Source organism: Myotis yumanensis, unplaced genomic scaffold, assembly GCF_028538775.1.
Source record: "Myotis yumanensis isolate MYYU_CA2020_CCGP unplaced genomic scaffold, mMyoYum1.0.hap1 SCAF_13, whole genome shotgun sequence".
NCBI classification, from domain to species: domain Eukaryota; kingdom Metazoa; phylum Chordata; class Mammalia; order Chiroptera; family Vespertilionidae; genus Myotis; species Myotis yumanensis.
This window is the reverse complement of record NW_027223764.1, coordinates 17,390,684-17,416,171: the sequence shown is the minus strand read 5'-3', so window position 1 is coordinate 17,416,171 and position 25,488 is coordinate 17,390,684. Positions and strand designations below refer to the sequence as shown.

General features: G+C 51.4%; 3 protein-coding genes across 11 annotated transcripts in view; 2 read left to right on the top strand and 1 right to left on the bottom strand.

Annotated features, from left to right (window-relative positions):
* Nucleotides 1–1,421: 1,421 nt before the first annotated feature.
* Nucleotides 1,422–5,012, top strand: ELOVL3 (ELOVL fatty acid elongase 3). Its single transcript, XM_070431836.1, has 4 exons — nucleotides 1,422–1,645; nucleotides 2,782–2,913; nucleotides 3,746–3,897; nucleotides 4,151–5,012. The coding sequence occupies exons 1-4, from the start codon at nucleotides 1,545–1,547 to the stop codon at nucleotides 4,576–4,578; spliced, it is 813 nt and encodes a 270-aa protein (XP_070287937.1). The 5' UTR covers nucleotides 1,422–1,544; the 3' UTR covers nucleotides 4,579–5,012.
* Nucleotides 5,013–5,777: 765 nt separating this feature from the next.
* PITX3 (paired like homeodomain 3) lies at nucleotides 5,778–7,303 on the bottom strand. The gene is made up of 3 exons (XM_070431834.1): nucleotides 7,186–7,303; nucleotides 6,843–7,045; nucleotides 5,778–6,408 (listed from the first exon to the last, which is right to left on the bottom strand). Exons 1-3 carry the CDS (start codon nucleotides 7,301–7,303, stop codon nucleotides 5,818–5,820), a joined length of 912 nt encoding a protein of 303 aa, XP_070287935.1. The 3' UTR covers nucleotides 5,778–5,817.
* A 14,311-nt stretch (nucleotides 7,304–21,614) lies between these two features.
* Nucleotides 21,615–25,488, top strand: part of GBF1 (golgi brefeldin A resistant guanine nucleotide exchange factor 1) — a 127,079-nt gene continuing 123,205 nt past the window's right edge. For 3 of the 9 annotated variants that reach the window (XM_070432419.1, XM_070432420.1, XM_070432418.1), the window contains exon 1: nucleotides 22,379–22,567. In XM_070432419.1, the coding sequence (XP_070288520.1) occupies nucleotides 22,509–22,567 (59 nt within the window). In that variant the 5' untranslated portion in view covers nucleotides 22,379–22,508. Of the gene's footprint in view, nucleotides 21,853–22,378; nucleotides 22,568–25,488 lie in introns of those variants that run through there. The other 6 variants (XM_070432425.1, XM_070432426.1, XM_070432423.1 and 3 more) reach the window with 5 other exon arrangements.

The following is a 25,488-nucleotide window of genomic DNA, read 5'->3' as shown; positions in this document are numbered from 1 at the left end:
CACACATACACACACACATATATATAGCTACTAAAGGGTTTTAAGCAGGAAAGTGGCATGAGAGGACAGAAAGTGGTGGTTTTCAAAGTATGGACTGGGACCAACTACTGGGTCAGAATCTCTGGGGCTCGAGCTCAGGATACTTATGATCAGCCAGATTTGGGAATTCTTTACAGGTTCTAATGCAATAAAGAGAGAGAAGCACTGTATTAGAGGAAATGGTGCAACCAGTTACCATGACTAAGATAGTGGCTGTAGTAATCAGGTGAGAAGTAATGAGGTACAGAGACAAAGGACTGCACTTGTGACTCATTTAGTCAAGGACTTCAGCCACATGTGACCCTTTCCCAGACAGTGGCTGAGGTCAAGGAAGTGGAGCTGGGCTTCCTACCTAGGTCCTCTGGCTCCAGAGCCTAGGGGCTTTGCTGTTTATAGCTATATCTTGATTATAAATATTGCATACTAGTATTTAGTTATCTTAGCACTTGTTTTGCAAATCTTGTATTTCTTTCTCACTTTCATAAAACAGGAGAGAAATAATAAGGGACAGACGAGTAAGGCCTTAAAAGGGCTGAGCACACAGACAAGGACAAAGGTAGATTTGATTAGACAATCACAGATTGGGGAAGATACACTGCGTCTCCCCTCCTATTAACCCCTGGAGGCCTCCAGGAAACCTGAAGACAATAATCCCAGAAGCCCAGAGGGTGACCCCATTTCCTCCCCTGGGTTATTACTGGGTGTCAGGCTGTGAAGCAGTTCGGGAATTCAGGAAATTGTAAAGAAACCACAACAGCCTCAACAACCATCTTCTCAAACATCAACATCAACAACCTCGGCAATAAAATTCATTAAAATTCACCTCCCTGCCACCCACAACCACAGACCTGAAGGAGGCAGATGGCACTATGGGGAGGGAGAGGCTCTTTGCTGCTGCTTCCCCAGTCCGATTGTCCGCACCCCTGGCCTGAGTTTTCCAGGGTCTCAGGGAAGCGGGAAACGGGTATCCCTATTTCTGGGTCAGGGCACCAGAGACCGAGGACGCCTCCACTCTCGGATCCTCACTGTCAAGTAGGTCAGGATTAAAACAAACCGAGGTGAAGGCGGAGGTTGGCGTTCCTGGGGAAGCCTGGGACCTCCAAGCACCTGGGAAGGCCGCCGGAGCCAAGCCAAGCGAGTGAGAGTGGAGATGTTGGGGTGAAAATAGGACGGGAAAGGCGTGGCGAGGGGTCTAGGACCGGCCTTGGGGTGGGCGTGTGTGTGGAAGGATGGCCAATCAGAGCGTGTGCTTCCGCCAAGGGGCGGGATAGGGGCTCGCCTGGGTGGAGATTGGCTAACGGCGCCGCGGCTTTGCGATTCCGCGTTATATACGGCAGAGGCGGCTGCGGTGCCATGGGGTCCGACCGCGGCGCACTCGTCTGAATCGGGCGCTCGGAGTTCCTCGGGTCCTGGGTCCGTTCTGTCCCGCCCCCAGGTTCGCTCCTCGGGCCCCCAACCTGTGGTTCGGCTCCCCAAGCTCCCGGCCTTGACGCCTGCAGAACGAAATGGGCACAGTCATGAATGCCTCGGACGGGAAAGAGCCGCTGCTCCAGCCCTACAACTTCGAGCTGCTCGAGGACCCAAGGCCCTTTTTGGAGGAGTACTGGTGAGACCGGGGCAGCGGAAAGGCCACGATGCTGATGACTGGCATTAGCGGGGGTGGGGGGACGCTGCCCGCAATGGTACCGGGCTCTCCTGTGCCGGCTCCACATTCCCGCTGTCCAAGGTGGCAGGTGCAGGTAGTGTGGTGCCGCAAAGAGATTAGATCTGAAGAGAGAAAGGGGTGAGAGAGAGAGAGAGAGAGAGAGAGAGAGGAGAAATAAAAGGATGGGGTGAGGAGACAGAAACCCAAGGGAAAGAGTGTAGCGAGAACTGGTCTCTGAGGCATGGGGTTGACTTGAACTCCTAGTCCCACCAGCCTGTAGACGATTCTTCTTTGTCCTTTGTGGCCTCGCGTGGCCGGGGGTGCCCGTGTACATAGTGCTGGTGCCGAGGGACAGCCTGCCCTTCACAATTACCACGTTGTTCTCCAAGTGTTTCGTCGTCCCAGCTGTGGAGAAGGGGGCAAAGCCCGGGAGCTCTTCAACATTTCCCTCGGGCTCTCTGGCCTTGCCCTAAGGCTCCTCCAAGGTGTCTGTGGGCTGATTTTGTGCTCCAGCCAATTTGGTGGAAGCTACTTGCCACATTCTTCTTACGACATCGCCCTGTGTTGTTTCTAGGCATGGGCCAGCACTTGTCACCCACTCCCAGCCCCACTGAGAGCAGGAATCACAGCACCCTTGGACACAGCCCCCGAAATGTGCTATGTCCTTGGCATATTTTTACTCCTCACCCGAGAAGATGTTATTATTGATTTGAGAGGGAGAAATATCAATGTGAGAGAGAAACATTGATCAGTGGCCTCCTGTACGTGTCCTGATGGGTGATCGAACCCACAACCTGGGTATGTGCCTTGACCAGGTTTGAACCCGACACCTTCTGGTGCACGAGCTGATGCTCCAACCGAGTACATCCTAAGTACTTACATAGTAACGCTGTGAGGAGAGGAGTAATATTCCCCTTTTACGAATAAGGAAACAGGAAACGGAGGCTCCGAGAACAAAGTAGCTTTTCCAATGTCACAAAGCTACTCGGTGGCAGAGGTGGAACTCCAATCCAGAGCACTCACTCGGGGAGATGAGTGGGTGTTTCTCTAACCAGCACCCACCCACCAGCCCCTCCCCTGTGCCTTCTGCCTCCCAGGACAGCCTCATTTCCCATAGCTCTCATCTACCTGCTGCTCATCTTTGTGGGGCACAACTACATGAAGGCACGGAAGGGCTTCAACCTGCAGGTGCCTCTCACCCTTTGGTCCTTCTGCCTTGCAGTCTTCAGGTAAGACACTCCTCGCTTATCCTGTACACCCTAGAGCAGTGATGGCGAACCTTTTGAGCTCGGCGTGTCAGCATTTTGAAAAACCCTAACTTAACTCTGGTGCCGTGTCACACATAGAAATTTTTTGATATTTGCCACCATAGTAAAACAAAGACTTATATTTTTTGATATTTATTTTATATATTTAAATGCCATTTAACAAAAAAAATCAACCAAAAAAATGAGTTCGAGTGTCATCTCTGACACGCGTGTCATAGGTTCGCCATCACTGCCCTAGACCCTCACTCTATCCCCAAAAGCTTTCTAGAAACCTCAATTGCATCAATTCCCCAAGTTTCCCCCAGCTCCCCCTATCCCATTCGCTCAGCTCTAGGGGCCTCCCCAGCTCCCCCTCTCCTTCCCCAGGCACCAGAAGGGCAGTTTCTGTTCTCTCATGAGTCCTCTTGTGCTCATAGAGTCTGTATACTTCCGACAAATTTCTCCAGACTTTAAGATCCTCCAATAACTTCCCTAGCCCCTCCTTCCCCTATTTCCTCTCCCATTGGTATCCCCCATCCTGCCACCCATCTCCTCATAGGCTCCTACCCATCCCAAGAATTCTGTTCCTTAACTCAACTTTCAGTCCCATCCTCCAGCATTCCCTGGTCCTTTCCCAGCCCTCATCTCCTCTAGATCGCTGGTTGGATTTACCAGATTGGCTCCAGGATCTCAGAAGCCATGACTCCTGGAAGGATGGGAAGGTGGCGGAACTTGGGTCCTGACCAGGCTGAGGGGAAAGGGTGGATTGGTGTCTGGGAATGACCTTACACCCTTTTCCTCTGTCCCATTTCAGTATCCTGGGGGCAGTGAGGACGTGGGGCTTTATGGGAACTTTGATACATAGGCATAGCCTAAAGCAAACTGTGTGCTTCACCACCTCCCTCGACGATTCCGTAGTCAAATTCTGGTCCTGGCTCTTTGTTCTCAGCAAGATCATTGAACTTGGTAAGTGGCAAGGTTTTGTCTCTCTGGCACCCAGTCAACTGCATCCTTCCTCAGTTCCCCCCTCGCCCATCACACGGAGAGTCCCTTCCCCACCCCTGGTCCTAACAACACCTCTCACCCAAGCCCTCCTCCAGATTCTCTGCCACAAAGACCCCTCTCCCCACCCTGAGAATTCCCCCTTTGCCCCCACATTCAGTGCAGAGGGTGGTCCCAACACTGGGTGGTATGTCAGCTATGACTCCCCATCTCTCAGGAGACACAGCCTTCATCATCCTGCGTAAGCGGCCACTCATCTTTGTGCACTGGTACCACCACAGCACAGTGCTAGTGTTCACAAGCTTTGGATACAAGAACAAGGTGCCTGCAGGCGGCTGGTTTATGACCATGAACTATGGTGTGCATGCTATCATGTACACCTACTACACGCTGAGGGCCGCCCAAGTGAAGCCCCCCAGGTGGTTCCCCAGGCTCATCACCAGCCTGCAGATCCTGCAGATGTTTATGGGAGCCACTGTCGTCATCCTGGCTTACACCTGGAGACAGGAACAGGGATGCCACACCACAACGGAACAATTCTTCTGGTCCCTCATGGTGTATATAACCTACTTCATCCTCTTTGCCAACTTCTTCTACAAAACTTACGTAATGCCCAAGGTTAAAGACAAGACCAAGAGCGAGTAAAGGGTTGGAGAAAAAGAAGGGGCTCCAGGCTCTCTCCTCCCCGGGGCATGGAGGGGTTTGGTTTAGGTTTGGGAGAATGATTAGGAGGTTTTCCCTGCGTGGTTTCTCCACAGGATGTGTGCCCCAAGGTGGCAGGAAGTTGTGACAGACAAGAAACGTCAACCATGGGAAGGGGATGTGGTGTAGTACTTTGATGTTTCTGTTTTTAATATGAAGGCCAAGCAGACCCTGAGATGGGGCTGGAACTGGGGAGGATTCCCACAGCCGAATTATTTATATTTCTATATAGAAACCTTTCTCTTCTTGCTCTATTTTTTAATTAAATATTTCAAGAAGACTTCTAGTTTGGGGGAATTTGGGGGAAGAAGGGATCTGCTGTGGTGGGAAATAGCTGCTGGCAATGGGATGATCAGTAGGTTAGACGTCTAAGAGGATGTGTGGATGAGAAGCACACACGCAGACACTCAATAAGAATCCTAGTTTTGGTAGGCACTTAATAAATGTCTGTTACAGACCAGAATTTTATTGCTGTTAGAGGCCCAAGCCCCCTCATTGGAACAGTGAGAAACAGGTGCAGAAAGGCGGAATAACTTCTCTAAGGTTCGTAGGCTTCCTAAGTTGCAGAAGTGACACCTGCAAGTGTGACAGACCAGACCTCCCAGTTATCCTCCATAAGACCGCAAGGTGGCGCCGCAGCACCAACTTTAGCCAACGCCCGCCAATGGCTAGTCCCCCCAGCCATCCACACAGACTCGCCAGCACGCGTGCCCCTCCTCTGCTCCTTGGCTTCCCCAGCCTGGTGTTAGCGGCGGAGGGGGACCGAAGCCCTAGAAACGTGGACCTCAACACCCAGCTCTGTTTTGGACCTGGGGGAAGATGAGGGGAAAGGGCTCAACTGCAACTCCGAGTCATCAGGCCTTTCACGGTCCGCGCACGTTTATTTCATTTATCTTTGAAAATGATAAATGGGAGAGGAGGAGTCTGGAGAAGGCGGGGCGGGCCAAGGGTGAGTTGGCCCCCGGGGAACTGGTCCCTGTGCCTGGCCTGAGTCCCAGGGGCGTGGACTGTGGGTAGGGCCCCGTCCACCCCTCGGGGCTGGGAGTGGGAAGGCTCTCTCTGGAGCTGTCCGCCTCCCTCCTCCCAGCTGCCCCGGCATCCCTAGCCCATCCAGACCACCCCAGCCCGGGGAGGCTGTGAATGACCGACCCCGTCCTCGGGGATGGCAGACCGGCTCGGCACTCATACGGGCCGCTCCACGGCGTACTGACATGGACTGAGGTTGGCCGCCGGGGGCGGCCCGGGTACCGCGGGGTAGCTGAAGGAGGCGTGCTGTTTGGCCTTGAGCCGCAAGCTGGCCAGACTCGAGTTACACGGGTCCCGATAGACGTAGGGGGAGGAGGCGGCTGCAGCAGCAGCGGCGGCGGCGGCCGAGGCGTAAGGGCAGGACACTGCTCCGGAGGACACGGAGGCTGGAGCCAGCCCAGGGGGGCCCCCGCCCAGGCCTTGCAGGGCCCCGGGCCCCGGCACCGTGCCCGGGGCGGCCGTGGCCGAGGGCACCATGGAGGCGGCGATGGAGCTGGGTGGCGAGAAGACGGGCTGCGAAGCCAGAGGCCCCACGTTGACCGAGTTGAAGGCGAACGGGAAGGTCTTGGCAGCGAGCGGCGGGCCGAGCGCCTTGGGCGGCCAGTTGCCGTACGAGTAGCCGGGGTACACTTCTTCGTAGGGCGGCACCAGCCCCCCGAGCGGCGCCGCGAAGCCGCCCTTGCACAGCTCCGCCTGCTGGCTGCGCTCGCGCTTCCGCCACTTGGCGCGCCGGTTCTTGAACCACACCTGCGGGGGGAGGAAAGGCTGTGGGACCCGGGCGCCGAGGCTGGGGGTGGGTCACCCGGATGGGGGTTCAAGCCGGGGCCGGGGCTGGAGGATTAACCAGCCGAGATGGCTGGAGATGGGAATGGGGTCGCGGAGGAGCGCGTGGAGTCAGGGAGCTGAGGACAGAAGCAGTGGGCGGCAGAACGAAGTCAATGGTCAAGGAGGGGTGGCGAGGAGGACGAGCGATCGTCCCAGGGGAGAGGAAGCGTGGGTCGGGAGTGACAGGGTGGAGATGGGTGGAAAGAAGTGGGTAGCGGACCGGGTCTTTGGGACTTCGGGTGTCGGGTCCGAGGATGGGGCAGGCAGGGCAGAGCCACAGGTACAGGTGTCTAAGCTACTCGCTAAGCGGCCCGAGAGGAAGAGCGGGGTGGGTGGCGGATCTGGGCGCGCCGTACCCGCACGCGGGCCTCGGTGAGGTTGGTCCACACGGCGATCTCCTCGCGCGTGCTCATGTCGGGGTAGCGGTTCCTCTGGAAGGTGGCCTCCAGCTCCTGCAGCTGCTGGCTGGTGAAGTGCGTGCGCTGCCGCCGCTGCTTCTTCTTCAGCGAGCCGTCTTCTGGGGAGCCGCCGGGCAGCGAAGCAGAGGCCTTCTCCGAGTCTGGGACCGGGTTGGGGCAGGTCACAGGGATTCCCGGGCTGGGGGTACCTCCTCCGCCGGCCACTCACTCCCACCCGGGCCCCACCCCCATTAGGGATGGAGCTGTTATCTCCCCTACGCCCAGAAGGGGGCGCGCTCACCACTGTGTTCTTGGCCCTTGCAGCCGTGTTCTGGGAGTGGGGGGTGGGGAGTGCCCGCGTCTGACAGTGATAGGGCCGGGCTCCGGGCCTCCGCCTCGCTGAGCAGGCCGAACTCCATGGAGAGGAGACTCTGGAGGGAAGAGAAGACACAGACCAGGCCAATGGGGCTAAAATCTCCGGGTTATCCGGTCCCCAAAAGTGTTTCGCCACAGGTTCGCTGTCCCCTTTCACAGCCCCCAACATAAAGCTACTCCTGTGTGGGGTGCCCTAGGATAGAATAGGGAGACAGCAGCCTAAGGGGAAAAAAGTGTATACTCAAAAACTTCATGCACAGATATACACACTAGACTTTGTTTTGTTCACGGTTAGGCACCTAGAACTGTGCCTGGTGCACAGTTGGTGTTCAATAGATATTTATTGAATTAATGAAAACCACAACGATTGCACACCACATGCCATATACCATCCCTCTCACACGAATGCCCAATATTCCCATAAACTTATACATGCCCCTCAGTCAATCACACCTAACACATAGCCGGAACCTCTGTTGCTCATTGAACCAGACCTGATACTTCTCCCATAAAGATAATCACTGCTGTCAATTATGAGTACTTACTGTGTACCTTTATCTCATTATCTCTCCCCTCACAAGAATGCATTAATATTAAGTATGGTCACCTTTTTCAGATGGTGAAATTGAGACTTGAAGTAACAATTAAGGGTCACAGGGGAAAGAAAGGGTCACAGAGCTTGTAAGCAGTGGAACTGGGATCTGAATCTGCTCTGGGAGACTCCTAAGCTAATGTTTTTTCTCCATTTGTTTTTTTTTCTTTCTTCTTTATTTAAAAATACATTTTTATTGATTTTAGAGAGGAAGGGAGAGGGAAAGGTAGAAACATCAATGATGAGAGAAAATCATTGATTGTCTGCTTCCTGTACAACCCCTACTGGGGATTGAGCCTGCAACCCGGGCATGTGCCCTGACTGGGAATGGAACCATGACCTCCTGGTTCATAGGTTCAACCACTGAGCCACACGGGCTGAGCTCTGTTTGCTTTTTCAAATTGTGTTCTTTAGGGCCCCTACCCAGAAACCCCCTCAGGGACTGGAACTCAGGGCTAGTCTCAAGGATGGAACCCTAGCCTGGTCTTGATTTGATCTGCTACATCTAGGGTAGCTCTGCTTTTGACTGTTTTGTTCATGCTTTCTGGAGAGACTTCATTTGAAAAAAGGGTTCCAGAATAAAAACCCCGTTTGAAAACCACTAGGCATTCGGCTCTGTCTGATTCTGTGCCCATCCAGGCACACTTCACATCCTACCAGTCATTGTTCTACTCACATGCACAGCCTCTAGTAGGCCCACCCCAGGCAGGCAGCAGATATGAGCTTCTGAAAACCCCCTTGCTGCCCTTACTTCCTGTCCCAAACCTTGCCTGACATTACCCAGGAGCCTGCTTGGGTCCCTCTTCAAGTCTCCCCTGCAGGTATCTCTTTTCTGCTGGCTCTCCCAGGCCCTCTCTGGTAGGAGGAAGGGAAAGGGACACTGGTGGGGCTCAAGAACTCTGGATGCCTCTAAGTCAGAGGAGAACCAAAGGAGGGCAGGGACAGAGGAACAAGGGTGAGGAGCTGGGCGGGAGGGGTCCATCTACCTTCCGGTTAACAGGGATTTAATACAGGCTGTGCAAGGTGGCATTAATGTGGTGGATTAGCCTAAGTTGAGATGTTTGTCACTTGGCTGCTCTGAATTTATTAGGAGCCTTTCTCGGGAAGGCACAGATGGGCAGTGGCCTGTATTTGCACATGGTAATGCCCCCTTCAACCAGCTCAGAGAGGACAGCTGTCCCCTGCCCCCACCTCTCAAGTAAGATTGGGGTGGGAGGGACAGAGGTCAAGGCAGGAGTGGAGGAGCAACCCTTGTTCTTTCCACCGGCACAGGAGACTAGACCTTGGACCTTTTCCTAGGATTAAAGGAGCAGGCCTGAAGGGGATCTGGAAGGAAGGAGGGAAGTCAGCCCAGAGTGGAGGTGCTCAGCTTACCTCTCTCAGGTCTGAGGCCAGGAGTCAGAGGCTTGGGGCCGGCTCAACAATGCTCTGGTGGAAGGGAGATGCCCTTGGGAGGGACCTGCAGCAGTCTTGACCAGAAGCTCTTCCCAAATAGCTGGGAAGGCACAGAGCTGAGAGCCGGACAAAGGGGTGCTCTGAAGTCTCCTTTTACTTTATACCCAAGAGGACAAAGTCGGTAGAGGGGGTCCAATACATGATGCAGAGGAGACTAGACTTTGGGTGGTGAGCCCACAATAGAGATTACAGATGTCTTATTATAAAGTCACACACCTGAAATTTATACGTTATTAACCAATGTTACCCCAATAGATTTAATAAAAAATAAAATAAAATAAAATATATTTTTTAAAAGATGCCCTCAAAATGTAAACCATGCCTCTGATTTCTCCAGAGGTCACAGGAGCAACAAAGAATTGGGAAAAGAGACATTTAGGTTTGCCTGCAGGGAAAGCTAAATCCCACCATTGCCCTTTATCCTCCCAGTCTGCTTTGGCTCCAGACTTCTAATTTTCCAAACTCCCCTTCCCCCAGCATTCCATACCTGTGTCTTGGTTTCACCCTTTATTTCAGCAAAGGGAGGCAGGGTGAGGAGAGATAAGGGCCAGAGTAAAAGATGAAGCTGAGAAAGCAGAGTTCAGGCTGTGTGTTCCTAGAGACAGACAGACACACATGCAGACACACAGAGGCCCCCACTCAGACAAAATAAGCACTTGGACTTGGAACTAGAGGCATACAAACACACACTCTCCCACACATGTGCTCCCACATTCAAGCAGACAGACACACACTGTCACACAGTCTCCTCTCTCTGTGACAGGGACAGCTGCCTTGGCTGTTTTGGAACTAGCCATTACCCTCCCCCCTCCCTTTCCTGGCCCCTCTGAACCTCAGCTTTCAGTCCCAGGAACTAAGGACTCTGTGGGGGAGGAGGAGGCCAAAGGGGCCAGGGGAGTGGTCTGCACCCAGTGGCTGCTGGGGAAAGCCTGTTTGGCTGAATGGGGAGATGGCAGGAAAATGCTGGAGGAAGAGGGTGAGGCGGGGGTGGGGCCAGAAACTGCCCAGGCCTCTTTTAGGAAAGTAATCTGGTATAGCCCAAAGAAAGTAGGTTTGGAGTCAAAAGATCTTGGTCCATGTCCTGGCTCTCCAACTTATTAGCTATGTGATCTTGGCAAATTACCTCTCTGAGCATATTTTTTCATCTCTAAAAGGGAGATCATAATCCCTCTACCTTCAGTATTGTTGTAAGGTTAAAATAAAATATAACATGTAAAAATGGGTACAACTCTATCCAGTATGTTTTTTTCTTATTCATAGAAGAGATGCCTATTTGGCACCTTCTATGAGCTGGGCGTTGAGTAAGGCACCAAGGATAGAATGGCAAGTAAGAGCTCATCCTCATCTCTGCTCTTGCTTGAGTGGTTCACCTCCCTAGACCCTGTATCTCCCAGTGAAGAATTTCTCTGGTGAATAAAGAGGTGAGTATACTGCATTTTAGAGAGGGATGCAAAGGTGTGTTGTGAGCACTCTGTCCTGAACATAAAGGTGAGCCCAGTCCATAAGGTAAGAGCACAATGGGTAGAGTAACCCAAGTTGGGAGTCACTTTGGGGACCAGGGACTGGTAAAGGAAAGGATGGAGCCTCAGGCTCCTGACTGGGTTACTAATAGAAGATAGAGGGGATGAGAAGGGCCCTGACTGTGAAACGGAAAACAACACTAAAGCCTGGCAAGTAATAGGAAAATGAAGGGTGGGGCATAGGTATCTAGCATACTCGTGCCCTGGTGGGCTGGTGAGGCAGAAGCTGCGGGTGCCAAGTGGTTGTCTGAGCTGGAGACAGGTTGGCTGAGGATTAAGCTCCCTAAACTGCAAAATTGAGACTGAGGCCAAGGACTTCACCTCACTCAGTGGACAGGGACAAGCAGTAGGTCTTGTAGCCACAGGTTTGGTTGATGCTGATAGGAAATGCCAGGCAGGACCAAAGAGAGCCAAGAGGTAACAGTGGTGCTGGGTCCAGCTTTGGAAGGGGCTGCCTGTCCCACCACCAGTCTTCCTGACACCCCCTGCAGAGGATGCATGGCTCAGGCCCCACTGGTGTCAGAGGGCAATCCTAGCCCTAAGGAGAAGGGAGGGCCTACAGAGGTGCTCTGATTGTGAAGTACAGGCTGCAATTACAGGACGATGTCATAAACTGCGGCAAGAACAAAATACCCAACTTATATTAAGGTGGAGAGCAGAGACTATCATAGGCCAGAGAGGCCATAGTGGGGAGGCCATGGTTGATCCAAGGGATTCATGGCAAGAGGTCAACTGCCATGTGTACCCACTTTTGTCCTGAAGCCAAAGGGGTAAACCAGGGCCACAGCCAGAAAGCCCCCAAGAAGTTACAACAATAAATGCCTAAGACAGGAAACACACCCTGGAACTTTTTTTTTTTTTTTTTCGATGTAAAAGCATAAGAATCTGTATTCAAGCTAGCTTGAGCTCTCCATCCACCAGACCCACCGACACATCGGCTAGCCAAGTGGCCAAGAGAGAGCGAACCCCTCCCAGAGACCGGTTATATAGGGGGGGGGGTTGGAGTAAGGGAGGAGAAAGGACTGTGCTTTGCCGATTGGCCAGGCACAAGTCGATGTCCCGTTCCTGGGTGTGGCTAGCAGAGTCTTAGACTTCCGTGAAGAAGCTCCTTGCCCAACACGTGGCCAAGGTAAGATGGAGGACGTAGCCCTTACCCTGGGGGAAGGTGGAGGGCGTAGCCTTCGCCCTTTCATTCCCCCCTTTGTCTTGGAACTTCCGGCTCAATCATGAGACGGACTGCACTTCCATTCCACCGTTGCTAGAGGCCCGTACTGGGCATATCTTAACAAATGGTCTGGTGGAAGGGGAAGAAATCATTTTAGCTTTAACAACTTTTATTGAAATAGGATTTTTCTTCTTAAAATTCCTCCATGGCTATCAAAAAGCCAAATCAAGATTAATTTATCTACTGTCCTGATGTTTGCATAAACACAACAAGAATGGTAACTGACTACCTTTGCTGGAATCTCATGGTTGAATCTCACACCCTGGAACTTAAATAGGAGAACTTTCTCCTGCAGGGACAGAATAAGGAGGAAGATAAGAGGGGATGGCGCTGTGATGCTGTGGCTCAGCCAGCAGCAAGTTGGTGAACAGGTGTAAATCAGGTCCCCACATCATCCCGTAAACCTGAAACTGAAGCGAGGCCCTTAAGTGCACACAGCCTCACATTCATTAGTGATGCTGAGCACCCAAACGGTCTGGTCTGCTGAACTGCAGTGACAAATGGGAACGAATAAAGACAGCTGGAGACAAGCTCACAGCCCCAAGAGGAAACCCTAAGATTCAGGTGGAGGCAGCAATAATTTGATACACTTAATTTATTAAGGGGTGAGTCAGGGATCAGAGAAATGAACCTCCACACTCTTCCTTCCCTTCCTTCCTTCCTTCCTTCTTTCCTTCAGCAAGTGTTAGGTGCTAAGACAGATCCCCAAGACTGGTAAGGCAAAGACCCTAATTTCTAGGAGCCTCTAGGGAGGCAAACAGAGCACAGAATGAAATGATGGGCTGCTTGAGTCTGTTTCTCAGACTTTGATAGATAGACAAATGGAAGCCCATGTAAGATGTATGTTTTGGGGCTAAGAGATTGTAGCAGGTTCGGAGGGCAACAGGGACAACGAGAGATCATCAGAGAAAAACGGGTCAGGCTGGGGAGGTGTCTCCATGAGGGGTGGTGGTTCAGGTTTGATACGATCTAGGCTAGAGCATCTCCAGATTTTCCATTAAAAAACCCCACCAAGACGAGTGAGTAAGAGGGAATATCACCCTGGAACACTAGGGGCGCAACCTAAAACAGATGCCACCGGTATGAAATGTCTTTGAGCTCTCCAGCCGTATGTTAAAACTGAAAGTAAATTTTGCATTCTATTCCATAAAGTTGTTATGTTTGTTTTAATATAAAAATAAAGTGTTCTCTCCAAATCTCCAAGTGACATCATCACACCAGGAAGATAAATGGGCGGTGTTTAGCCTGAAGCGTCATGCTCCTCTCACTCCTATACTGCCCTCTTCCTTCAGCCCCCTACAGAGACGCATGGCTCCAAGCAGTGGGCGTCACTGGAGGTTTAAGGCAGGAGAGGGTCATAGAAGCAGCATCTTTGGGACCTTTATTTGGCCTTGGTGAGCAGACTAGATTGGGCAGGGGAGAGATGGGAAAGGGGCTCTTTGAAAGCAGTTCTTTCTCATTCCACCACCTATCTTTCCTTTCTTTCTCCACCACTCTTATCATGGATCCCTGTTGGTGACTATGGGCTAGACCAGGGGTGGGCAAACTTTTTGACTCGAGGGCCACGGTGGGTTCTTAAACTGGACCGGAGGGCCGGAACAAAAGCATGGATGGAGTGTTTGTGTGAACTAATATAAATTCAAAGTAAACGTCATTACATAAAAGGGTACGGTCTTTTTTTTTTTTTAGTTTTATTCATTTCAAACGGGCCCGATCTGGCCCGAGGGCCATAGTTTGCCCACGGCTGGGCTAGACATTCTAGATAATCCCAAAGCTCAGGACCTAATGGATCCTTCATATTAGCTGTCATCTCTCTCCCCCACACTCTGGGCAGCATCATTCAGAGTGAACAGAGAAGAAAAGATTTGGGTGGCTCCTCCCATCTCTCATCCCCATTGCAGCTCAGTGTTAGTCTGCCTCCCCTACCCTCTCTTCCTGGACCTGGGTCTTGGATCCATATTCACATCCTTAAGCAGCAGACAGGCAGGGAATAGACCAGGATATTTGGCCTGGTAGAGGAGTCAGACATTCGGGGAGCTCCTTTGAACTCTTCTCAGAGAGGGGCAGGGGTAATGACTGGCATCTGAAGCCTGAGATGGGGTGTTTCCTTGGTCATTGAGAATCTTCCGGTGGCTGGATCGGGGATGCTAGCTGGCTGATTTAAGACTTGAGACACCACCCTTCCAAGCAAAGATTCTACAGTTTGGGCATAATCACGGCAGAAATATTTCTTGTTTCTACGGTGCTTTTCCACTTGCAAAGGGCTTTCATGTATATGATTTCATTTAACTCTTACAACCACTGCGAGTGGCAGGAATGACCAACCCCATTTAACCTCTGAGAAGATGAATTTGTAAAGGTTACACAGATTGAAGACCAAGGACTGAGGTCTTTTCACTCCTAGCCCCCTCCACCCCAGCAGCCATTTGCGGCTCTGACATGCACTGATCCTCTCAAGCCCCAAAGAATTCTCTTTCTCCTTCCTGACTCTACCAACCCTCTGGGAATGAGCTCTGGAAGTTGACTGCCCACCTTGTGCCTAGGGACATGTTTCTATTCATCTTGCGCTAGCATCATTCCAGTTCTAAGGGGCCCCTCGTCTCTGGTTTCAGGATTTGAGGAGCAAACAAGTCTTCTGTTTATCGATGCCTTTCATTATTTTGTGGGTTTTTCCACCCCATCTCACTTTCCAGAGACTTAAACTTTGAAGTTTGCCCTCTCCAGCAGCGACTGGCTCCCCATTCTGTAAACTATTCTCTGACACTTCCCTAGGTCCATGATATTCTTCCTAGGAGCCAGTGACTCGGGAATGCACTCAGCTACGTGGTTTTATGCAAGGATGGGAGAAGGTTCTGCCTGTTGTTTCCAGTCATCTTCATTATGATGCTGTTGCTTTTTGGCCTTTTTGGCAAAAATCAGAACTTTGGGCTAAGGTCTTCAGGGAACCATCTGCAACACCTTCCCTATTCCTTTCCTGACTCAGAGACTTTCATCAGCCACAATTTCCGTGATTTTCAAAGGTGATGGGAGCTCAAGCCCCTGAAAAGGGTATCAGAATGTGGCGAGAGTATTGGTTTGACTCTATATTTATCAAAAAGGGGCAAGGAACAAAGAAGGTTGAGAAACAATGTTCTAGCTGGTAATACCTAAACTTTAAAATTGAAGAATGGAGGTGGGGGTGAGGGTAATATGTATTGTATGTCACTCATGGGTGGAGGATGAGAATGTTTGCTATCCACTTGTTTAAATTATTTACTCATTGCTAAACACATCACCTTGCACTTGCCCCATGAAAACCCAGTCTCCAAACCGGCTGTTTTCCTCACTAACATAGACTGGGAGAGTTCTCTCTACTCTGTTCTCTTCAGCCTAACTGGGGTCTGTCTAGTTACAGAGTTGGGGTCAGGGTGGGTGGTTATTGTAGGGGTCCAAAGAATCAGGGCCCACCTGCAGCTAAAGGGAAAGCACACAGGACAGCTGGGTATGGCTGAGACCCCCTTTCCAACCAGAGTTGGGGGCCTCACGTTGGACCTAAGAGTCTTGATCCCATGTGTCTCCTTCCTACCTCGGCTCAGCCAAAAGGGTGTTTTTGAGATTGGGGGCGCTGAGGGAGCAAAAAGGGAAATAAGGCCACAGGGTTTGCTTTGCTAAAGGACTGCAGTTTTCTCTTCAGGCCTGGGCTCCTGCTCCCTGCAGAGAAGGCACCTTTAACCTGCTGGCACCCAGGCAAGAAGTTTGGGGGTGTCTGATCAGCTGTATTAGAATGAGGGGTTTCCTCAGAGTTTGTGAGGGCACCGAGGTTAGCAGGGGCTTGTGCTGGGCCCCTCCTCGCCCTCCCTTTGTGGTTCACTCCTTTTCCTGGACTTGAATCCCACTAGCAGCGCCCCTCATGGATTTCTCTGCTCAGATTTGGATTCTGGAAGTCCAGGCGATGCTCGGATCTGGTTTGAGTTGGGGAGGGAATCTCACCCACCACCACTTCGCCCCAAGGCCCAGCTGTAGGCTTTACTCTCACTCCCTGCTCCTGAGCCCCACAGCCCCTCCGAGCAGAAACAAGTTTGCAAAGTGGGGTTTGAGGCGAACCCCACTGCACACGCAGCAGCTGGGTAGGCGCTGCCCGGTAAATGGACATGCCACTCGGCCAGGGACATTCTGTCACCGCTGCCTGACAGCGCCTGCTCCAGGGAGACCCACCTCGCAGCCTCGGACATTCTGTCCGCTACCGGCCCTGCGCGCTGCGGACATTCTGTCCGATGTCGTGGCGGCCCCAGGCTGGGACCCACGCGGACCCTGACACCCCCAGCCGGACACTCCAGACCCGCTGCCTGTGATTCGGGCTGCCACTGCCCTGCCGCCCGCACGGCGACCATCTGATCTGGTCGCGGCCAGACTCTCACTACAAGGCGCCTATCGCAACTGCGAAGCAGCTGAAAAGAGAAGCGTGAGCAACTAGACGCACCCCTACCCCCAGTCCCTGGAGTCCGAGCTGAGCCCCAGGCGAGGGGCGCTGGACTCCGCCAACTGCCCCTACACTGGGCAGCCGCTGCCGACTCCCCCCACTGGCCAGGGCCTCAGCAACCCCTTTTGCTCCCTGGCTGTCTGCCCCGCGCCCTCTGATTCTAGGGTGCTTTCTGGTAATGGTTACCCGACTCTCTCTAGACCCCGCTTCGCGGAGCCCCTGTTCTGGCTTCATGTCTCCGGCTTCTCTCCGGGTCCCCCTGACTTCTCCCCCCCTTTCTGTCCTCCAAGTTCTGTCTCTGAATTTCCCTTTCCCTAAGTCCTGGCCCTGGGTCTGCAGTCCGCCCTCCCAGTTTCGACCCGTCCCCCGGTACCGTTCCCCAGTTCAGCCGACCCAAGTCCCGTTTTAGGGACCCCAAAGTCCAGCCATGGCCCCTTGACCCCTTGAGCCCGTGTCCCCGCCATGGTCAAGCACTCACAGTGAGTCCCGCAGCAGGCAGACTCCCCGCAGCGGCGGTGGCGGCGGCGGCCGTAGTCTGGAGGGCAGGCAAGGGCCAGGGGCCGGACACCCGGCCTGGATGGGGGCTGCCCCCCTGCGCCCGGGCCGCCGCTCGGCTCGGGCGCTCCCGGACCGAGGAGCTCAGGGAGAGCGTGAGACTCGCCGCGAACTGCCACCCCCCCGCCGGCGCCCATTCACTTTATGGCAGCCCAGGGCGCCCCCAGCCCGCAGCTGCGAGCCTAGCTGGTCGGGACCCGCCCCCTTCCAGCTGCTCTTCCCAGGCTTCACCCTTTCCAGCTGTGAATCTTCAGGCCCCGCCTTCGGGGGGTGGGGTCCTGCCGGCGCGCTGCCAAGAGCCCCGCCCCCTGGCCAATCGGAGGCGCTCCTCAGCCACTGGGACACGCCCCTCCCCACGTGGCTGAAACCACGCTCCGGCAAGAACGCTTTGGTAGAATCAAACCCGGGAGGGGAGGGTGGGCTGTGCAGCCCCGCGGAGCCGGGGCCCGCCAGCGGCGAGGAGCTGAGGCAGCGCCAGGCCGCCACCCCGAGCGAAGTGGAGCGGTGCCGGCGATAGGGCTGCCAGGGTGCCAGGTGGGAGGGCGCACTGGCCGGGACAGGCCGCCGGTTTTCAGAGCTCAGACTTTGTTGCCGCTCAAGTTTCGGCAATTTTCTCCACTTGTCGCTGTCTGTCTCTTTGCCCTTTTGTGTCTGCTCCAATCCTCCCACGTCTCGCCTTTCTTTCCTCTTTTTTCTCCTTCACCGCTTTGCTCCTGCTGTTTGTTCCTCTCCTTCCTCCTCTGCCACTTTGAAAGACTAATTTATCTTCCTCTCTACTCCTCTTTTTCCTCACACCTTTCTTTTTAAATTTAAGTTCTTTATTGTTTAATGTATTACATAAGTCTCCTTTTCCCCCCATTGATCTCTCCCCGGCCGCCCCCAACCCCAGCACATGCCCTCAAACCCCCACTCCCTGCCCGTGTCCATTGGTTATGCTCACATGCATGCATACAAGTCCTTTGGTTGATCTCTTACCCTCACACCTCCTCACACCTTTCTCTCCTTCCTCTTCTTGACTATATCCCACCCTTTCCCCCGTTTTCTCCTCCAAGGAAGGTGGCTTCGTGGAGAAAGCAGAGTTTGGAATGAGACAAAGCAAGGCATCATTCTGACCCTGCCACCAACCACACCATTACTGAATGACTTAAAAAAATTTTTTTGTATTGATTTCAGAGAGGAAGGGAAAGGGAGAGAAAAAAAACATCAATGATGGAAGAGAATCATTGATCAGCTGCCTCTACACGGTCCCCGGCCCTTGACCGGACAGGCTGACGCTCTATCCACTGAGCCAAGCCAGCTAGGGCCTGAGTGGCCTTAGATAAATAACTATCACTCCCTTACCCCCACCCACCCCAAACAGTTTAAGGTGGCTCTCACTGAATCTCAGGGCTTGGACTGGACATTCCTCAGAGGTCTGGTAGGTTCATCTGTTAGTCTTGCCCAGGCTATGCTCTCCCAGCCTTAACAGGGCTAGCTTCTCCTTGGTGATACCAGGTTCAGTTCTGTGGGCAAGGTGTGGCCTTGGTGCTTGCTAATTAGGGAGTGGCAATGGATAGCACAGATGTCCCAAGGAACATGTGGAGTCAGGTCAGGTTGTTTGGGTGCCCGTGAGGGCCCTAAACCCTATCACACAATATGCTCCTAAGATAAATCTGACCAGTCATGTCTCTGCTTAATGGCTCCTGCTTAAAATCCTGATTGCCCTCAGGAAAAAGGGCAAGCTCCCTTGCCTGGCACATAGGACTTTCAGGATCTGACCGTGCCTTAATGTCCATTCTCCTAGTGGTTTCCTGCACACCTCTGGCCTCTCTTCAGACAGTAACATATTTCTAGCCAGTCTTCATGTTTTTTTTTTAAAATATTTTTTTTACTGATTTCAGAGAGGAAGGGAGAGATAAATAGAAACATCAATGATGAGAGAGAATCATTGATTGGCTGCCTCCTGCACGCCCCCGACTGGGGATCAAGTCTGCAACCCAGGCATGTGCCCTTGACCGGAATGGAACCAGGGACCCTTCAGTCCACAGGCTGGCTCCACGGAGCCAAACCCGGTAGGGCTAGCCAGTCTTCATCTTGTCAATTTCTACTCATCCTCCTAAGCTCCACTAAGAGGCCTCATTATCTCTGGGAAGCTGTTCCTAAACTCCTGGGTTAGCCAGATGTCTAGCCTCTTGCCCCACAATCCTCCTGTGCACACACTCTATTACCCACACACTATATTGAAGAGATCAGCTTATATGTTGTCCCCTATAATGCTAGGATTTAGGAGGGCAAGTATCATATCTCCCTCATGTTTCTATTCCTAGGCATAATGTAGGTACTCAATACTGAAATCTAAGAGGGAGGTGTTCTGCCTGAGATGACTGAGGTTAGCAGGGTCTAGGGCAGTGGTCGGCAAACTGCGGCTCGCGAGCCACATGCAGCTCTTTGGCCCCTTCAGTGTGGCTCTTCCACAAAATACCAACTTCTGCTCATGGGCCACGAAGTTTCAATCTCACTTTACGTGCGCACCCGCACGTGGTATTTTGTGGAAGAGCCACACTGAAGGGGCCAAAGAGCCACATGTGGCTCGCGAGCCGCGGTTTGCCGGTCACGGGTCTAAGGCATTGCCATCTCTCTCCTCCTCATCTGTAACACACAATCCCATTCATGCTTTTAGGTTGGTTAAATTTTGGAGGTATGTGGGAATGGAGATGGGAGAGTAGGGAGTTTTGGCCCACTTGGGGGATTTTCCAAATTTTGTCTATCTAGGACCTCTCCGTCTGAGATAAACCTAAGAGGCCAAATCCCAGTTTTCAAATGAAGTTGGAAAATGGCTCAGAGGTACTGTGGAAAGAGGTGCTATCGTGGTTGTATCTTTTCCCTCTCTCTTTGGGTGAAAGAGCAAGATTTTCAGCTGGACCTAGAGACCAGGAGCCCAATGTGCAGGTGCAGGAAGTTGTTTAGGGGTTCTTCAGGTCTGATAGGTTCTTCAAATTAGAGAATCCTAGCACGTGGATGGTCTTGGATGTCTGATTTTGAGACCACATTTCTATGGGTTTAGGTATGGACTTGGGTCATCTATAAATGGGAGGAACTAGGGATAGAGTTGGTTTCTTTTTTCACTACTTCCCAGAAGTCTCTCAGGTCTGCAGGGACATCTGGGCTCCATTCCAGGAGACAGGCTAGGAATTCCACTAGTCAATCTGCAAGAAAAAAAAAACCACCCCATTTTACTTTCACTTCTAGGTAATTCTAAATATCCTAGCAACCTCTATCATCTTGTGCAAGAGGAGAGGGACCTGGAGGTAGGAAAGTGAAGACTGGGGTGGACATTCAGCCTTTAGGCTTCTTAGTATGTTAAGGCAAACAGGGAAGGCTTCAGTTTCCTGTCACTGATGTGGACTAACCCGGGTGATTAGCTTTGTTCCAGGTAGGTAAAAAGTGTCCAAGGCTTAGTATGAGAGGCAGAGCTGGGAGTCACAGTCTGGTAGACTAAGACATAAGAGATAGTGAAGGGCAGCGGAAAAAAAAAAACTGAGCTGGCGACCAGGACACCTGGGTTTGTCTTTCTGCTCTGCCAACATGTAGTTATGCAAACGTGGGTGCTCTTTCCACTCTGGGACTTGGTTTCCTGCCCTGTAAAATGAAGAGACCTGAATTAGATACCCAAGGTTTCTGCCACCTCTCGTTTGTTTTTTTTTCTATTTCTGCATGACAGGAACGGGATACAAGACACAGAAACAGATGGGACAGACACCTCTATGAGAAGCCATACAGGGCAGTGAGAGTGGGGGAGGGGAGGTTGGAATAAATTGTGTGCTGATCCTAGGATGGAGGGAGCCCAGAAGCTGCTTCCTGTCGAAGTGTTCTCTCTCTCTCTTGTTTTTTAAAAATACATTTTAAAAATTGATTTCAGAGAGGAAGGGAGAGATTGAAACATCAATGATGAGAGAAACTCATTGATCCACTGCCTCCTGCACGCCCCTTACTGGGGATCGAGCCTTTGACCGGAATCGAACCCGGGACCCTTCAGGCCTCAGGCAGATGCTCTGTCCACTGAGCAAACCGGGTAGGGCTCCAAGTGTCCTCTTAAGCCTTAAGACTTAAGGGGCACGGTTTTGGTCCAGCTGATTTTGATTGGGAGTGGCCCGGGTGGGACAGGGAGGAGGGAGTAGAGTCGTTCGCTCAAGCTCTCAAAACGAACCCCGCCCCCTTCCCAACAAATGTAAGCTTTCCTCCCCATAATGCCCAGCAAACACGTCCAAGCGCACTGCAACCGAACTCTAGCTAGCTCCACCTCTCCAACCGCCCAGCACAATTTCTCCCTTTTTATTGGCCTTTATTACTGTCACTCAGAGAGTCCTTATATCCGTTGGTTGTCCCTTAGCTACCCTTTTCTTTCCCTTTTAATCTCTCCTCCTTAGGCGCAACCCACCTCTCGAAGACAATTTCCTTTCTTCGATTGGGTAGCTGGGATGCCACTTTTCACGGTGCGGAGTTGTGATTGGCTGTGCGCGTCAGGGCTCGCGCAGTTACCAGGCAGCGGGCTAGTCTGAGGCTAGTTACCACGTCAGTGCGCTGACAGGCAGGGTAGCCGGCTCCACCGCCCGTTCCGGCCGACTCTTCCCGGCCGCTGTGTGGTCCCTGATTGCGGCCTCAACTGCCAGGAAAAGGGCTACTTCCCTTCTCCCATCTGCCGCCAGAGTCGGGAGAGCCGCTCGGAGACGCCTTCGAGGCCCGGGCTGGACATGAGCAGCGGCTGCCGGTCCTGGGACTAGGCCCCGCCATTTTGGATCCGCTGACAGGTCAGCGAAGTCTCTTCTTAGAGTTTCCAGGGGTGTGCAGGCCGCCCTGACATCGCGATAGGGAATAAGGGGAGGAGGGCCCTTCACTTGGACGAGCCGGGGGGGAGTAAGCGCACAGGGGCAGGAATAAGACGAGGGAGAGATTGCTGTGGGAGGCACCTGGGAGGAAGGCAGGGGGCAAAGGTCAGGCCCTGGCCGCCGGAGGGGCGACTCCGGTTCTGACTTGGGATCCCCTTGCAGGTGCACGCATCCTTCCGGTGTTCCCAGGCTTAACCTAGCCTTTAGGTCCGCTCTCCCGGAGCTTTCTGCATCCTAGAGAGCCCATTCCTCCAAAGCTGAAAGCAGACCTAAGGAACATTGTATCTAGGGTTGATTCTGAGACCTTCGACAGGAACACCTCTGCAGATTGTGCACAGTGTCCACTTCCGTGGGACCCCCATGAACAGCCCGTCGGCTTTATTGATGCTGGATCATGAACTAGTGTAACAGACCCAGGTGGGGAGGACCGAGGCCAGCAGTGTGAGGACCTGCGCCGTGAGAAGCTTTCCTCGTAGAGGGCGGCGCGATTGCCATTCTGGGTCTGGAGCTGTGGTTTTATCTTCTGAGCTGGTTGCTGCCTTGACGCAAGCTGTTGCACAGCTATTCTCTCCTGGTGCATGTTTTTGGTTGGCATTTTCTCCCCAGGTCTTCTCTTCACTTGGCCTAAAGAGAGGAGGTACAATCACAAAGAAGCCACTCTCCTATGACATCTTTGGCTGAAAACAGAGAGGGACTTGAGGACTGGTGAAGTTATTTAGTACTTTTGGCCTATTATTTTTAGTGGGTAAAAAGAGTCATGAGAGATGTTCAGCCAATTTAAGTGTAGGGTCAAGCCCTGGCCGGTTTGGCAGAGTGGATAGAGCGTCCGACTGCGGACTCAAGGGTCCCGGGTTCGACTTTGGTCAAGGGCACATGCCTGGGTTGTGGCCTCGGTCCCCGGCGGGGGGGAGGGGGGGGTAGGGATGCGTGCAGGAGGCACCCAATCGATCAATGATTCCTCTCATCATTGATGTTTCCATCTCTCTCAAGTGTAGGGTCAGAACAGTAGAGTGAATGATGGAACATGACCCAAAGAGTGGTTCATGGCACTGTGATGACATTTGATAAATTTCTGTATTGTAAACCCTAAAGTTCCCCAAGGTTAAAGAGTGCCTTTCGAAATGAGGAATAGTGAAGACAGTATTTTTATTTATTTATTTATCGTCCCATTTCTTTTTTTTAAATCTTTATTGTTGTATTACTTAAGTCCCCCTCCCCCCTTACAGTGTTTTTAAATAAACAACATAGAAATTTGTAATCCTTTAATTCAGGTACACAAGGCACTCCTCTGGGCTCTGTGGAGGATACAAACGGAAAAGGCAATTTTAGGATTGCTCTGCTCGGTGCACTTCTTAAAAGCAGTACCATATACTAGTATGTGCAGTGACCTGGTTAGAACATGTAGCAGGGATAAAGTAGTATCGATCTAATGTCTTTCAGCATGTTGTGGACACTCAATAAATGTTATCTATACCTTGTATTAGTTTATATATATCCATATATATATTTAGTTTATTGATTTGAGAGAGAGAGAGAAACATCAATTTGTTGTTCCACTTATTTATGTATTCATTGGTTGTTCCTTGTATGTGTCCTGATTGGGGATCGAACCTGCAACCTTGGTGTATTGGGACAACACTCTAACCAGCTGAGCTACCCAGCCAGAGCCCCTACTATTAGTTTTAGTATATAATCCTAAATTGTGGCATGGTTCTGGTCCTGGCAGTCGGGACTTTTGCATGGTGAGGTAGTAGTGACAAGGAAAGTCAAAATCTCATTGTATTAGAAGGGAAACTATCTAGAATCTAGAGTGACTAAACTGTTTCTACCTAAAGCCCTCTGCCCTCCTGAAATTGTGTGTGTGTTGGGATAACATTGATTGATTTAAAATAAGTGGGTCCGAAACCGGTTTGGCTCAGTGGATAGAGCGTTGGCCTGTGGACTGAAGGGTCCCAGGTTCAATTCCGGTCAAGGGCATATTCCTGGGTTGCGGGCACATCCCCAGTGGGAGGTGTGCAGGAGGCAGCTGATTGATGTTTCTCTCTCATCGATGTTTCTAACTATCTCTCTCCCTTTCTCTCTGTAAAAAATCAATAAAATATATTTAAAAAATAAATAAAATAAGTGGGAAGGAAATGGTACAGGCAATAATTGCATTTTAACTTTATGATCTAAGTTGCAGAATTAAAAAAAAAAGTAATTGAAAGTGGCTAACGAAATGACATAGCACTGGAAGTACCTAGGTTTGATGGGCCTGCCTTGCTCCTCTGGGTTGATATGCCCTGTTGAGTCCTGTTGAGTCCATATATGCTTTGCATAATAGGCAATCTAGTCTTTGGAAGATAGTGTGACCAGTCCAGCATCTTTTCACTTGGGCCTGGAGATGACTCAGGCATCAAAGGTTTTTCCTTTCTGTACTTAAAAAGTCATTTTCACCGAAACCGGTTTGGCTCAGTGGATAGAGCGTCGGCCTGCGGACTGAAAGGTCCCAGGTTCGATTCCGGTCAAGGGCATGTACCTGGGTTGCGGGCACATCCCCAGTAGGAGATGTGCAGGAGGCAGCTGATCGATGTTTCTCTCTCATCGATATTTCTAACTCTCTATCTCTCTCCCTTCCTCTCTAAAAAATCAATAAAATATATTTTAAAAAAAAGTCATTTTCTAGATAGGAATAGTTTTTCATTCCCTGCCCCCACCCAAAATCAGAAAATTTGTGCTTCTTTCAAGACATGTTTGAGCTCATTCTTTTTTTTTTTTTTAAATATATTTTTATTGATTTCAGAGAGGAAAGGAGAGAGATAGAAACATCAATGATGAAAGAATCATTGATTGGCTGCCTCCTGCATGCCGCTCTCTGGGCATCAAGCCCACAACCCGGGCATGTGCCCCTGACCGGAATAGAACCCGGGACTCTTCAGTCTGCAGGCCAACGCTCTATCCACTGAGCCAAATCAGCTAGGACTGAGCTCATTCTTTTAAAAAAATTTTTAAAAATATATTTTATTGATTTTTTTACAGAGAGGAAGGGAGAGGGATAGAAAGTTAGAAACATCAATGAGAGAGAAACATCCATCAGCTGCCTCTTACACACCCCCTACTGTGGATGTGTCCCGCAACCAAGGTACATGCCCTTGACCTGAATCGAACCTGGAACCCCTCCGTCTGCAGGCTGACGCTCTATCCACTGAGCCAAACTGGCTAGGGCAGCTGAGCTCATTCTTAAATGTAGATTATATGTTCTAATCTTTACAGTGATGCTCGTTGACACAGCAGAAGCTCAGGTTGTAGATAAAGGGTGTCCCAAAATTCACGCAAGAAGTAATTTTGATAGAAAACACAGGTTTCTAATTAAAAATTGTAAATTTTTTTATTGATTCATAAAGTATACAGTATAGGGTTATGTATGGAATAGCATATCGGGTAAATAGCCTCCATGGCTTTGCTGGCACATATGCACTCTTTTGTTATTGCTTGAGCAGCCGCATTTTCGAAGAAGAATTGTCCGATGATGCCTCCAGCCCAAAATCTGCACCAAACAGTGACACGTTGTGGATGCAT